This window comes from Passer montanus, unplaced genomic scaffold, assembly GCF_014805655.1.
Source record: "Passer montanus isolate IOZ18808 unplaced genomic scaffold, ASM1480565v1 scaffold42, whole genome shotgun sequence".
NCBI lineage: Eukaryota > Metazoa > Chordata > Aves > Passeriformes > Passeridae > Passer > Passer montanus.
Genome location: NW_024369041.1, coordinates 206,057 through 222,112, shown reverse-complemented (window position 1 = coordinate 222,112; position 16,056 = coordinate 206,057). Strand labels below are relative to the sequence as shown.

General features: G+C 38.3%; 1 protein-coding gene across 2 annotated transcripts in view; it reads right to left on the bottom strand.

Annotated features, from left to right (window-relative positions):
• RET (ret proto-oncogene) overlaps positions 1-16,056 on the bottom strand; it is a 77,929-nt gene that overhangs the window by 4,401 nt on the left and 57,472 nt on the right. For both annotated transcript variants that reach the window (XM_039719745.1, XM_039719746.1), the window contains exons 13-20: positions 15,395-15,542; positions 12,096-12,203; positions 10,407-10,621; positions 10,184-10,306; positions 8,473-8,543; positions 4,473-4,610; positions 2,491-2,590; positions 1,397-1,544 (exon numbers count right to left, since the gene is read on the bottom strand). In XM_039719745.1, the coding sequence (XP_039575679.1) occupies positions 1,397-1,544; positions 2,491-2,590; positions 4,473-4,610; positions 8,473-8,543; positions 10,184-10,306; positions 10,407-10,621; positions 12,096-12,203; positions 15,395-15,542 (1,051 nt within the window). The remainder of the gene's footprint in view (positions 1-1,396; positions 1,545-2,490; positions 2,591-4,472; positions 4,611-8,472; positions 8,544-10,183; positions 10,307-10,406; positions 10,622-12,095; positions 12,204-15,394; positions 15,543-16,056) is intronic.

Sequence of the window (16,056 nt, the reverse complement as noted above, 5' to 3'; positions counted from 1 at the left end):
AGGGATCCCCTGCTCAATTTCAGGAAATCCCAGGAGTGCAACTGAGTAAAGTCCAACAAAGTGCTGAGCACTCCTGTCTTGATTCAGCATTTAAAGTTGTATTTCAGGCCTGTAATTATTTGCATTGAGTGCAGTAACTGTTCTGTGTTCAGGCACAAGTGATAACCAAAATGGATGCAGAGTGCTTAGCACCAAGTTGATTCAGCTGTGCAAGCACAGAACCATAGCAAGGTTAAGATTTTCAAAAACAGAAATCTGATTCTGTTGCTTATTAAGCATTCAGCATCTGCCACCAACCTTGTGGCAACTTTTTTTCTGCTACTTCACTAAGTGCCCCAAAATCAACATGAGTTGAGAAAACCTAATGAAGAAAATAATAGCTAAGGTATAGATCAAAAATAGACCCAAAGCCATGTATTCATGGCAACTTTTAAACTAAAACATCCAACTTTTGAAAAGTCATACTGCTTGAAGAATGAAAAAAGTATCTGATGTTAGTAAGTATCTAAAATCATGTAGAATATTTAATCAGAAGACAAAATATAGGAGTTTTGGCAAGAACCATTTTTACTGTCCATCTCACCATCACAATATGAAAGCATATGTTCTTTTTAAAAACACTTGCTACATCATTGAGTCAAGGTTTAGTACTAACGTGTTCATAACAAATCAAAGGACGTGAAAACAGCTGATATTTTCAAAATGCCCATTGTTAATTAAGTTTTCAAAGGATTTTACATGTCAGTTTAGTCTGTATATAATATTTATATACAGTATTTCTACCTTCTGTATATAATAGTCTGTTTTCATCCTATGATACATTAAATACATTTCAGCTTATAGATCCAAAATGTACTAATAGCAGCTGAAATTTAGACATCCTTCTGAAGAAATGAAAAATGTTGCAGATGAATCTTATCACTGAGTTATGGCAAAAAACAGTATTAAAAAAAAGTCTATTGCTTAAATTAGAGGTGCAGAATCTAACATATTTTAAATGTTGTAGCCTCCCCCAACAGGATATTTGAATTAGATACTCATTAGCATTTTATATTTCCCCTGAGAATACTTCCCTGATCTTTTTTTTTTGCTTTTACTGTATGATATCTAGTCATTTTACTTATTTTCACATCCTTTTAAAACGTTTATTTTAGACACAGCTGCAAAATGACTAAAGGATGATCCTGATGCAAACTTTGACATTTACCAAAAGAAAAAACAAACAAACAAACAACAAAAAAAAACCAACCCAAAAAAAGCTTCCAAGCAAATTTTGATTGGCTTCATTCAGACAAGAAACACTGTAATGGGGTTACAGAGTCTGAGAACAGTGCAGAAGAAAAATCAACTTTTTTTGTGTGTTGCTAGAATCTAGTAAATGCATGTGAAATTCTACCATAGAGTTTGTTTTCAATCCATGTGGAAGGGAGGGTTCGAGGGAGGGGAGCATTATTACAGTCCACGAGAGGAGTCTCCTCTTCTGAGAGCCCATCATCGTACAGTAAGGAATCAGAGGGCGTGGAAGCTGCAAGGTCTAAGTAGTCCTGAGAAATGAATACACAAAAAGCTGCATTAATGCACGTGGCAGTGTTGCTGTTTGGCTAAAAGGCATAAATGTGCACCTGCTTTCTTTACAGCAAGGAACTACAGACCCACTGCATTCACCTTTCTCTAGAGCCTCTGGCACTGGAGGAGGCTCCGCTTTCCAGCAGCCACAGAGCTCTGGAAGCTGACTGGCCTGAACACTGCACCTCCTAGAGACATATGAATACTTCCCCTACTTAATTCTGCACATCAGCAAAACAGCCAACAAATTGAAAAGCTGTCCTAACTGCTTTGTTCGACCTTCATCTGCTGGTATGCCTGATCCATATGTATGCCTGAAATATATATACATATATATAATATATGGAGATACATATGCATGCTTAAAGGACAAGGCACTCAGATCTCATAATCATTTTACAAAAGCTATTACATAACAATGCATAAAATAATTATGTAAATATTGCCAAATAAAGCTTTGGTTGCTGTTCCAAAACTAAATATTTAGGTCACCAATAAGAATTCATTGGGTTTCAGTTGCGTTGTTGAATTGCTTTGAAGCACCAAAAAAAAAAAAGAATGTGAAGCATTTTCAACTAATTTAAAATGCATGAAGTATCACATTCTCCTAGTTCTGGCTCTCTAAAGTTATTTATTTAGGAGCAACTTTTCACAATAGTTTTTAAAACATTACTATTATTTAAAGAGAATAGGTTAAGAATAATCCATCCATATTTTAGGTTGAAGTCACCAAAGCTATTAGAAGAGGTAATACTGCTTTCAAAAAGCTACATGCATGTGGAAGAAAGTAGATATGTAAATGCTTCAAGATTTGATGAAAACTAAGTTACTTTGCTTTAAAATAAAACTAAAAAGTAATTATTTCTGTATATTCAAACTCAGAAGACCACAAGAACTTTCAAAATTCACGCTTTCCACACTTACCCTACTCTTCACCATCATCTTCTCCAGTTCCTTGCTGATCTCAGTAAATGTTGGTCTTTTATCAGCTTCTTGCTTCCAGCAGCGCAACATGAGGTTGTACCTGGGACCCATCACAGGGTGAAAAAAACCCCAAACTGTTAGACATGGGCCATGCTTCTGCTCTAATGATTTACAGCACTGAACTTCACTGTGGCACGAAGGCCATCCACAAGTACATCAATCTCTGTTGTGAGTGCCGTTAAATGTTCCCTGGAATTAGCAACTGACACTCACAACAATGGGTTTTTATGTTCAAGAGTCTCCATGAGTTTAAATGATGATGCACTTGGCTGTCCTTGAAGGACCAGAGTCTCAGGTTTCACTTTCTCAAATGTAGGGCAGCATGCCAGATTGCTAGTTCACTTTGTATATGACACTGAAGAAATTTGTGTGTCAAACTGAAAAACTCTGCTGTTACACCAAAAAGCAGGATTTTGGTTTTCATTCGTTCAAATTCTTACATTTCTGTAAACTTTTCTTTAAAGCAAAGCCTAGCGTAAGACTATTTGCAGAAACTAATATTCTTTTGATTACTTCTATTATTGTTCTTTTGATTAAAACTATATTTATTCTTTCTTTAACTGCCTTCTACAGCACAGAGTGTGGAAAGGAAAGGGAACAGAATTAAAGTTTTACAGCTGAGTGACTACCAGAGGGACACTGGCAAGTTCTGGAAGCCTGACTCTCCAACCTGTGCCACTCACGTTGTTTTTCTAGCTCAGCTGTTCTCAGGACTGAGTGATCTGTCCACTTAAGTGCTCTAAGGGTGGAAACAGCGGGCTATGAGAACTACAGGAAGCTACTGAAAAGCACTGCATTTCATGCCTTCATCCATGATCCTGCATACAGGAGAGAATGCAACGGAGAGAATGCAATTTGAGATAATTGGTCCTTAAAGTGGGCTTTCACAAGCTGCCAGAAAAATTTCTGAGTAAAACAGAAGAAAATCTGAAAAAAGTCAGAAAACCATGATTTAGCATCAATCAAAAAATCCCAGAAACTCAGATGTGGTCAGCTTGCCTAAACTAATAATTATCAATGACATAACATGCTTGTGGAATGAGTATTCCTCACTGAGATGAAACAAATAAAGAATGAGTATTATGAATTTCTTAGATGATATTTGCCAATCGTTCTTGTAAACTGCTACACTGCCCTAAATTTGGAAATACTTAATGTTTTTTTTCTGTACGTTAAAAAACTATTATTTACACTATTATTTATTTAAATCTTTTTTTCTCAGCCCAGATGTGGTCAAAGCATCCTTCCAACTGAAAATCAGTCAAAAGAGTGGTCACAATGATTAAAGCTTGGGAACTTCCAAAAAACTGCAATCATAATAAAAATTGCAGGTAAACATAAAATCTTCTCCAAATGCCATAGAAGATCACAGACAAAAGATAATTCACATTGACTGTGTTTTAATAAATCAGCTAACAAATTATGAACTGTCTCCAAAGCCATGGGCTTATCAAGTCACAGGAAACTTTTATTTTCAAGGGTGTAGGTTTCTGGGCCAAGGTACCATTTTTCCTCTGGAATTCCACAACAACTTATAGACAATGACTGTGCATGGAATATCTGTTTCAGTTGCAGGAAGTACTATGACATTTTCTTGAGTATTTCAGCTACCACTGTGTTTTATGGAAGTTTCCTCCTTCCCCCACCCTCAGAAGTTTTGAATGTACAAACTCTTTTAATTGTTTGGCAAGCATGTTATTCAATACCCTACAAATGGTTTGGATATAGCTGTAGGCATTCTGTGGGCAATTTTTCCCCCTCACTTTACTGTTCAGTAATTTAATGACATTCTTTAAAGCACAACATATTTTGACTAAATCTCTACGAAATACAGAATAGTATTTAAGAAGTATTTATTTAAATTTTTTTTCAAGTATATTTACTAATGTTTTCTGAATCTAATCAGATCAAGAGTTACTCACATTTCTTCACTGCAGTTTTCTGGTCTCTCCATTCTATAGCCTGTTTTTAGGAGGTTAAAGAGTCTTTCAGGAGCAATTCCTGGGTAAGGATTGCCTCCTAAAGTAACAATCTCCCACAGCAGAACTCCAAATGACCACCTGAAAAAAACAAAACAAGCTTTTATATGGAGTGGTAGGTTTCATGAGCTTAGTGTGGCATTTACACAACAAATCTCCTCCTAGTATTTTCATAACCCAACAAAATTCAAGACACCTCACGCCAGAGCAGTTGCTCAGATGCAATCAGGGCCATCCCTGTTCCCAAGTACTGTTCATTGAAAAGGTTAGCAACCAAGACAGCAGAGAAAACAGTTACCTCTTTTATCCATTGACAAAAGCTAATTATACCCTGGGAAGATCCATCTTCTCTAGACAGCAGAAAGAGGAAGTCCTTCCTCTGGTGGCCCAGCCCAAAGATTTGTTCCTCTGCTGCACAGGGCTCCTGTAGCAGTCTGACCAACCTAATTAGCTCTTTTATTCAGAAATAATTCTAAACTCAATTTACAGAGTTACCCCAGGGCTGGTTTGCTGTCTTGACTATGAGACAACACAATGTGTTTATTTAAATCATAAGTAACACCTTTGATTTCAGCTGGTCTCTTGGGCCATTTCAATGATTCAGGACTTAATTTTCTTCTTAGAGTTGATGAAAGAAGAGGAAAGAATTTCCTCTGGAAATACCAAATGCCTAAAATGAACTTTGACACAGAACAGAAGAAACCATTTTCTGAAATGAACAGAAGAAATAGTGAATTTTTAAACCTACTTTACTGCTGAGCTCAAACAAAAAGACCTTGCATAATGGGTGAGAAATATTTAGAGAAATTAGTCCATTTCTGAAGAGCAAGCCAGAAGAAAAGAGGCAAAAATATTTTTCTTTTCTTACTGAAAGGCTTTTTCAGACACAAAGATGCTACAAATCACCCTGAATCTGCTCAACGGACAACTGACAAAATCTGGATGTTTGAAAGGAAGGAGACCAGCCAACACTGGGGCTGCTCAATGGGATGCATCTGGAAGCAAAATTGCATACAATTTATGAAAATGCTAGCTTTAGGCAATTGCTCTGTAAACTCCATTTTAAAGAAAATTTTAAGAAGTGTTGGACACCTACTGCCAAACCAAACAGCCATGTCTAATTCCCTATGAAAATTCCATCTCCAAATGTTAGTCAAATACCTCACCTCCTGTCTGACTCCCTTCCACCTGCACTTCTCACGTTTTAAAGAACAAAAGTAACCCAAGGGTACAGAAATAAAACTTCCCAAATTGTCAGAGAAGTCAAAATGACTCTCACATGGTCCCAAGTGGTATGCTGCCATTTTTCTGCCTAATGCCATTCACTGAATTAATTTTTAATCACTTTGCACATTCTTGAAAGCTTATGAATATTTATAGCATTTTCATATACTTTATTAATATTTCTCCTCATACCCTTTTTGAAGCTAATTACACTCTGCCATCAGGTTACAATTCTGTCCATGATTAATTCAAATAAACTTTGGAGCATGGCAGATTTTATTTCTAAAATCCACTTCTGCTCAGGAGGAATTTTACAGAATATGGAAGGAGGGATCAGATGAACAATTTCTTAACTGAAGTTGTTCAGTAAGTGAACATATTACAACAGAATGCTGTAGAATGCTGCAGTACTTTCAGACTGTCAAGTACTACATTAAATACTAGAGGAGGAGAAATGAGAGATGAAGAATTTCCCACTGTGTAAGGTTTATTACAGAATAAAAAAATGATCACAAAAAGCCAGGAAAGAAAAGTATGTGAAGAAGAAGTAGGTTAGCTTTCCACTGATGTCACCGACCTCTGAAGCAAAAATGAGGTTTTTGTAAATGCTGGCAAGTGGTACTATTATTAAACTCTGCTAACCACTAACTATACAGAACAGCTTGAGAAGGAAGAGGGTGGAAAACAGAAACAGAATATCACAAAAAAGGGAATATTGGAATGGTTGTAGAGTAATATGTTCACCTAAAATATAACTGCATCACCACAAACAACAGAGAATATCCATAAAATAATATTTTCAGTGAGTGCAATTATCTAAAGCATCAGTCAGTGTAGCAAAAGGAGCACTTCATTGATCCATTTGCTGCTCTGAAATGCCATCATGGAACCTGGTGCTGGAGAGGACTTGCTCTGCAGCTCTGTGTGTCTCAGTTCTGCTCTGCAGGAACCTGGCTAAATTAGGAGCCTCTCTCCAGCACTCCTGGATTATTTCATGTACAATGCCACAGCAAAAGTGAGACAGCAGTGAGACAAAGGCACAGCGTAAGCACAGCAGACACCTGGAGCCTTTCAGGCTCTGCCTGGGAGCAGAGGTGCACAGCACAATGCTGTGCTGCTCAGGCCCTCCAGGAAAGCTGGGCAACAGCACAGCCCTGCATGGAGATCCTAAGCCAGCCCTGGGAAACAGGGAAGAGACACAGCACCAGCCCATTGTGCTGCCCAGGGCTCTGAGCTGGCTTGCTTGATGCCAGCTGGGCAATCTCTGCATGGTGCTGGATCCCACTGACAGGAAACACGCTCCTGGGCTTCCTTAATAGCACCCATCAGGAAAACGGAATGGGAGGAATGCTATTGGATCCAGATGATCCATCAGCAATCAAAGAAGAGGCAGTTACATGACAACACAATCTATTCCGGCCCCAAACCACAGGGACAAAACTGAAGAAACTAAAAATATGCTTAGAAGTTTTTAAAGGCATTTTTTAAATGATTCTTTGGGAAAAGTAATTTTAGAGAAGCAAGTCAGCACAACGGGTCCTCTGAGGAGGACTAAAAGAGACCCAGAAAAACCTGAAGGCTGACCTAAGTAAAAGTGACATTCTCTCAAGAATTATCCCTACTTTTTCCTTTTCTTACTCCAATGGATACAAAGTAAAGGAAAATACTTTGTAAGAATTTCCAAAGCATGCAAAATATTTTATTTCACTAAAACTGCTCTGATCTGCAGAGAGAAGAATAAAAAGTGAATCGTAATAATTTTAGAAGTACAAATCTAAAGGTGCATATTTTGACATTCTGCTATTATCAAAGTGTTTTTCCCCTCAAAGTGCAATGCCATCCAAATTGGCATGTTACTTCATTTGAGTGCAACCCAAACATTACTTTGGTCAGATGCTCTCTTTCAAGGCAAACTCAGAAAGTATCAAGATGCTACCTAGCAGAAAATCAGGCCTATGTACTGCTGCTTTTACAATCCTTCAGAGGTTTTTCTCCTAAATAAATAATCGTTAGCTTTAGAGTCTGCCTGGTGACTAGTCACAAGCATCATTCACCCCAGAGAGAAAGAAACAAAAAGCATCTGATCCTGAATTAAAAATGTCTACAAACACTCTTCTGCCTGGCCCATGCTTATCAGACATAGGGACAATTTAGCTGTGGTTGCTTTGCCTCTTCTCTATCACAGGTGGAGATTCCAGCACATCCATATTCAGGGTCTCTGGTTCCCTAATCATGAAAATAAGCTTGTATCTTGGCACTGAAACTGGATTGAGCTGACTGGAGTCCTGTCATTGACTTCAACAGGAGAGAGGTCAGGCATTAAATTCCCCTTCCTTTCCTCCACTCCATCCCTCACCTGCCACTCAGTGTTACAAACAAGTGATGAACAGAACAGAGAGGTTCAGGTATGACCATTATCTGTAGCAAACTCTACTAACTCATGTCTATATACAAAGTCAATCATGTCACATGAAGAGATCCAACCCTTGCTGATTTCAACAAGAATTATGTACATAAATACTTCTGATAACATTTTGTTCAGATTTAATTCAACAGCAAAAATCTTGGGCATCACTGCCAGTTGATGGTGCCATCCAGACTTCCTTCATGTTTCTTTGCAAGAGTAATGGCTTTGGCTCCTACACATCTTGCTGTGCTCCCTCCCCCAGCTCCATAAACAAGCACAGAAACCAGAAAGCACACAAGAATTTACACTTACACATCACTTTGTGTTGTGTAGATATGGTCAAACAGTGACTCTATGGCCATCCATTTCACAGGGATCCGACCCTAGGAGGTAAAAAAGCAGGTCAGAAAGGTCAGAAAAATAAGTTTCCAAGTGAAAAAACAAGGCATTTGTTTTCAAAATAGTAAAACAGATTCTGTCCATACTACAGGTATGCCAATGCACTTATGATTTGTCATTTCATAAGAAAAACAGTGAGGAGAATAATTTTAAGAGTTTTTAAAAAACCTAGTTCATGTCTTCTCACACAATTAGCAATCCAATTATATGCAATGAACTGGTGTGGCTTTTTGCAGGTGGTCACCAGTCTAATTCAGATAAACTCAACTCTTAAGAAAGAGGTATGAAAATGTGCAGATTCAAAAATTATGAGGAATGATGGTTAAAGAGGAAGAACTATCTCATTTATACCAGGGATGATGCATAAATAGAAGCACCTGGATGTAACAGATACCTTTGGTTTCAGAACTGAGCCTGGACAGTCATATTTCGTTACAAGTTTCTAAGTGGCATCTACAAGTTGCTATTTTTCACTGGCAGAAATTCACTGAGAAAATATGAGTAATCCACCCCAAACAGTCATGAAAGTCTAGGTATGCAAAATTTCCAAGATGTTTCATAACCTTCACAGTACGATCAGCATTCATATGCTTTCTCAGTACCATGAAATCCATATATATCAATGCAAAAAGTATTTCAGTAGGATTTGAAACTTCCTCTTCCTTTTCAAATTCGTCTTTTCCCTGTCTCCCCATCCCAGCAGACAGATGCTTGTTAGGCTCTGAATAATACTACAGTGATGAGTGTCTCAGAAGTAGAGAGCAAATATCCACTCTCAGTACATCATGCTCCACCAAACAAAACTAAACTGCCAAACTGCCTTTATGTAAATTCATTACTCTTAAAATACAGAGCAACAAATCAATGTAAAAACACATCCATCAGAAGACAGCTAAATGAACATGGCAATGCCCTTTTACATAAAATCAGGCCTTCCAGTTATTTTTCTTCACAACTCATTTTGACTTATGCAACATTCACACAAACTGGCCCTTAAAAACAGAGAAAGCTAAACTAAAAATTCACAGTATTTATGGAAATCTTCTCTTAAAATTTTAACATTTTCACATACAAAAAAATTCTGTTGGCAGCTCCTTCATATTAAGCCAGAGAGGGAACTGAACCACCACTGCTCATTTGACACAGTCAGTGGGAAGCTGTGCTCACGAACATCACAGTCTAGCCCAGGACTGACTTGTGGAAGTTGTGTGGAACTTGATATAAGTTGCCTATATATTTTTCAGCTTTTTGGTATTTTTAGTTGATTTTTTAGATTATAAATAGGAAGAGAGAAAGAAAAAAGATGGGGTTTTTTGTTTGTGTTTTCATGTAGTTTGATAAGAACTGGATAAATAAGAAGTGGAATGAGAGGACTGGATAAATGAGGAGTGGAAGAGGCAATAGTTACTTAAAGATTACATATATTTTACATATATATAAGTATTTCTATCCCACTGGTTAAGCTTATGATTTTGCTCCATTGTAATTTTTATTTCCTTAAAGTAATGATTTAAGTTAATAAAAATAGCCATTCTCCTTTTTATCTATGCTCAAGTCCCACAGTATAGATTAATTTCCTTAATCAGGCAATAATTTCCACTACTGCTTTTAACACACACTGTACCTTGCTCCTCTTTACATAGGAATCTTCTTCATACACATCACGTGAGAGGCCAAAATCAGAAATCTTCATTTTGCGTCCTTCTGCCACCAACACGTTCCTGGCTGCTAAATCCCGATGCACCAGCTTTTGGAAGGAAAGAACAGGAGTGTTTATGCTTCTGGTGGAGGAGCCAGCTGCTTGCTCCACGTCTATCACCTGCTGAGATCACCCCTGCCTGCCCTACCTTCATTTCTGCAAGGTACTGCATCCCTCGGGAGATCTGCCACGCAAACGATATCAGGTCTCCCATGGTTAAGGCTCTCTCATCAGGGTTATCCAAGTAACTGGAATTTCTGTTGCCATCACTGCCCACATAGCTCGGGCCGACTTTTCGACTTTCCCTGAGGAAACTGCGCAAGGAGCCATACTTGGCGTATTCCACAATTAAATACAGCGGGCCTGAAACAAACAAACGCACAGGTCAGTAAACAATTCAGTAAACAATTCACAGAGAACCATTTTAGGGGTCTTTTTCAAACAAGTCTTCTAATCAGCCCTGTTTTGAACAGTCAGAGGCTCCAGACACCTCTGTCCTTTACGTAAAAAGCACTGAGTCAGCCATAAAATAGGAGTATTTTTAGCTTAGATCCTTATGCAAAGAGAATGAGTTTCAGGCTAAATCAAAGCAGAATGCTGGCTCTTGACTATAATCCCTCATCTAGATAGTCTTGAGACCAAAAAAACAGACAACCTTCATACAAATTGGATCTATAAAACAGCCTAATTTAGAGAAACTTCAAAATTAAAATAATCTTCTTGAGCTTGTGATACTGAGCTCAAATCATCTGCTAATTCCAGCACTGTGTTTAAGGTGCCTTTTGATAAATTTTAGAAACATTCTGGTATTACAATCCATTAATTTCTCCTCCCCATTACCCACATGAATAATACCTACTCAATAATACCTACCTAATGATAAATACATTTGTGTGCTGTATCAAAGTCCTCCTACCTCATACACTAATGAATTAACTTGATATTTATTAAAAGCCTGTGACTCAGAAACATTTCACTTCCTTTGGGATGAAAAATACATTGTACTGAAAAGAAAAAAAACTAACCCGCCCCACTGGTTCATTACCTTACTAAGACTCAGAGATGACTCACTCCTGAATTACATCCTCTGTCTACAACTAAAAAGTGACATTTGCTACAGAACTGGGTAGGAAAAGAAGGCAGGGCTTTGCCCAAGGTAGCAGAGTCCATGCTGTGATTTTAGGCTGCACAACTGCAGATGCAAAGGAAGAGAATGTAGCCCTGCCACTTCACTTAAAATGAGCAATTCCCATGCACAACAAATTTCGCTTCACTAGCAATTTATAATACATGTGTCTGCAGATTTTACCCCTTGAAATGTGCTTGTTGATGGCTGTGGCTTTTAGAAACCATTTCATAACCAGAGGGAGACAATAGTTATGAGACAGTGGAAGAAAACTGGATATCAACCTAACTATCCAGCTATCTTCATCTATGTAGTTGTCTAGTTACACTTTTTTAGTATAAATAGTAACAACAATAATGAAAACTCAATTAAACTTGAAATATAACTCATATTTGAAAATACTGACTATTAACATAATATAAAAACATATGTTGATTGGAAGAGAATTTGTAGGAGACTTATTAATTTAAAATAGCTTCAGAATCAAAATGTGCACTGAGGAAAACCCCAGGAAGAATGTTTAGTTACACTGAGTAAGTATTTCCCTTTTCTTTCAAGTGCTATTTTTTTAATATATCCCTCTTTTTTCATCCAACAGCAAATTTAAAGGATGCTCAGCAATTATCAAGCAGTTGTTGAAATCCAGCAACAAATTGCATTTTATTTCCTTTCTGGATGGTTTCATCTTAGTAACGAGCTTTTAGTATTTACCATCTTGACTGCAGGCTCCATAAAGTTTGATGACATGAGGATGGTTGACTTGTTTCAGAAGGTTGAACTCCGACAGGAGATCGCGCAGCTCACTCTGGGAAGCATTTTCTGCAGAAAGTGACCAAACACACAGTTTTGGTTAGGAAAGCATCACTCAAGAGCTCTCTATGTACAATCTGAAATATGAGATCTGCCATCTCTTCCAGAGTTAGCAAGAGGTTGGAAAACTCTGTACTTCCCCACAGGAGAGAAATTTTCCCATCTCCAGTGTCCTGCAGCCATTCACATCAGAACCAAGTGAATGTGACTGCTGCTGCCCTGGCTTGGTAGCAGCCTGCTCTAGGCATTGCTCTGCCCTGATACTAATGACTGCAGAACAAGGAGGTCAGGCAAGAATCAGGAGCGGAGTCTGTAATGTCTTAAAGATGCCATGAAATTATTACAGACCTTTTCTGGTGTTCTAAAGCAACTTCTTAGGGTGAATCAGTGCAATAAAAGCTCCAGAAGCATATGAAAGCCAAGCTCTCACGCTGATCAAACAAAAACAGACTCACTCACTTCTCCTAAATACATTTTCCAACAGAGTAAAAATCCACTGATCTACTGGCTTACTCTTGTAGCATGCATCCAGATTTAGAGTTCAGAAGCTAAATGTACAGTACAAACTGATTTTACTGGGGCACACGTATGCAGACTTCACTGATGTCAGTGAGAATCATGTGGCAACATATGGCTCCAGCAGGCTTTCTTAGCCTTTCAAGTGTTTTGCCTTTTTGCAGAATTCTTCAGACTGACAAGCTTCCTCTTTGAGGGCACTGGGGCTTGAAGGAGATCCCTAGTCATAAAGACACCATAGGTCAGAGACAAACCTTCTTCTTCCTCATCCTTAATCTCGCTGACACACAGAACTGGCCTGGAGAGTTCCTCCAGTGTCATTACTGGGCACTGACAAAGATGTGTTCATCCTGATTTAAAGATAATAAAAACAAGCGTGGCTTCTGCTCTTTGGTACTGTACTGTGTGCTTTTTTCATAAAGGCTGTGAGCACCAAAGGATTTATTTGCCCATTCACGTGTGACCAGTTTGCCCTCCATATAAAAACAGTTATTCTGTTATACTGTTATGTTTGTATCAGAACTACGTGTTTGTATCTGCCTTGTATTATCCTGTAGTCTGAATCTGAACTTGGACTAGAGAATCTTCTACCACAGGGAGAACAATATCAGCTGGTCTCCCACTACTGGTAAAGACTACAAAAAGCACGTATTTATGAAAACAAAAAACAAGAATGTCAGCTTAATGCCTGTAAGAAAAGTCTTATTTTTGTAGCTCTGGAGCTGTGTGATGTGAACACACAGAACAGAGCAAAGTTAACCATGTACCATGCCTGTTTGTCTACCAAAAAAAACCCTAACTTCAAATGGAGACATTTAGCTCTAAAGCTTTAGGCCACTCATTTTAACAAACTGTGAATAATTTGTATTTATGTATTGGTTGGTGTTTTCACCTTTAATTTTATTGTAATAAGGGCATTCATATCAGGCAGGAGGTCAAATTTAATTCATATGAGAAAAGGGGTAATAATGGACTGAAAAAAAATTATCAATCTATTCCTTTAAACCTCCATCCATATCTCCAAGACAATTTTGGCTCAGCTCATTGCTCCCTGCTCCCTCACAGCACCTAACACCAAGTTGTCACAGTAGGGAGAGTCCTGCCCTGGTCTGCTCTTACCCAGATTGTGCCCATCTACCCAGCTCAGGCAGGGGATCTCTTTCATACAGTAAGAGGCAATAGCACACAGGTGTGCCTAGCACTGCCCTTTAAAGATCACTCAGTGTGTAACAGTCCCCAACACTTGGACAAATGACCTGCTCTGCATCTGGTACAGGGAAAGAACAGAAGGTGCTGGCCTGATCCAAAATAAGTGCCCTTTGTCCCTCCTGGCAGCACTGCAAAGGCCACTGAAGCTAATGCACTGGTCCTTATGCTTCAATTGTCATGTGTGAACAGTAAAGTTAAGCCAGTAATAGCACATAAATATTTGCAGAATGACAAATGCTCTCCACAGCCAAGCTGGAAAATGGAATTTCAGGTGACTATCTGCAATTTAATTTACATTATACAGGGATTCATTAGAGCCCGAAGTATTACTGTAAATGTCAGATCAATTTATTAAAATAAGGTGCTTAAAATAAAGGTTTACTCCTTCGCATTGTCAGTTTGGTCAATTCTTTCCTTCATCATAGATAGGAAAAACTGAATGTCAAACCATCTGCAAGTAAAAGCAACATTTTTACCACTATGACTTAGAATCTGAACTCGGTCACATGCTGATGAAATGTGCTAGAAAAAGCAGTGTCACTAAGTGCACAAATAAACACGAGATGAACTAGTGCCTACTGTACTGACAATGTAATACAATACAGGTCATTTCTTGAGTATTACAAGTAATAGTTAATTAATCTTCACTTCCAAAAAATCTTAGTTCCTAGACTTCCTCCATGTGACCTGAACCTCCTGCAATGAAAGCATGCACTGCATAATGCATTTACTTCTTAGGCAAAGGGGTGGGATATGCAACACCTTTCCTCTCAAGGGGTAGCAAATGTGCTTTGAATGGAACAGAAATGGTAAGAAGAAGAATAGCATTTTCCTGTAATGACATGCTTTTACTCATAAGCAGCAGTGAATGGTTCAGTGCAAGGCCTCACATTATCATCTTAACATTATCTAGGCATACTTTGTTCCCCACAGGCTTAAAATTTTAGGGTAAACTGAAGACAGCAGGAGACAGCACTGGGTTATTCAAGCCATTTTGACAGAGCTCCTAGTGATTGAAAAGCAGATCAGAAAGTATAAAACTAGACAGAATTCTCAATCAGGAGAGAAAGTTAACAGGTCCGTTCTGTCTCTTCATATGATTATCACATGATTTATTTAAAAAGCTTTGTCCAAGGAAACTGGATAGAGGAAAAGAATCAGAAAGCTTTAACAAACCCTTGCAATATTCCCATCAGTGCCAAACAGAATTGAATACATTTGCTTTGTTAAGACAGAGGCTCCTTGCACATCATGACTTAGAATTACTTACTTGGATCAATGTGATGCTAACTGCTAAAGTCACAAATCTGCAGATTGTGACTGTCAGAATATATCAGAATGCTGGAAGAAAGAGAGGCTGGGACACTGCTGGGTTTTTAGCTGACCTTTTTCTTTCACATAAGCCCCTCTTCAAATCTATTCAGACGTTACCACAAATAGTTTGCAAGTCATTTCAAGCCCTGATGGGAAGGTACCTTTCAACATTTTCACTGCCACTGTGGTATAGCCAGCCCTTCCCTTAAGTCGGAACGCTGTTGCCTTGACGACCTTTCCGAATTCTCCTTCTCCAAGAGTCTTGCCCAGAACTAGGTTCTTCCGAGGGAATTCCCACTTTGGATCTTCCTGCAGGAGAGAAAAGAAACCCTATGAGATTAAGCAAGGAAAGGAGCTATTCCTAGGAACAGGTGCACTTCAGTGTGCAGTTGCTCTTTTTATCGGTATCAGTGAGTTCTTATAAAAGCTTCTGAATACTGAGATATTTTGCAAATGTATTTTCCCTTACCCGAAAACAACTCCTTCAAAACAGGCTGTACAGGTATTCTATGGATAATGGATTATATTTACAGGTCTGGGAAATTGGGTACAAATGAAAAATGAAGTGATACAGGATAAATGCTTGCTTTCAGAATAACTATGAACATGTGACCTTCATGAAGAGGTTTTACTCACAGAATAAGGCTTTTCCTTAAGAACTGATCGGAGACAACAATTATCCTCTTATAAAAGTAGTGCTAATAAGCCTTAAGGTTGCAAAATTATGACAGATGTACAAACCAGATAAGAAACTAAAGCAAACAGAACACAAGGTCTGTGAAAACCTCACTACCTAACACCCAAATACATCTGATTTGCCATA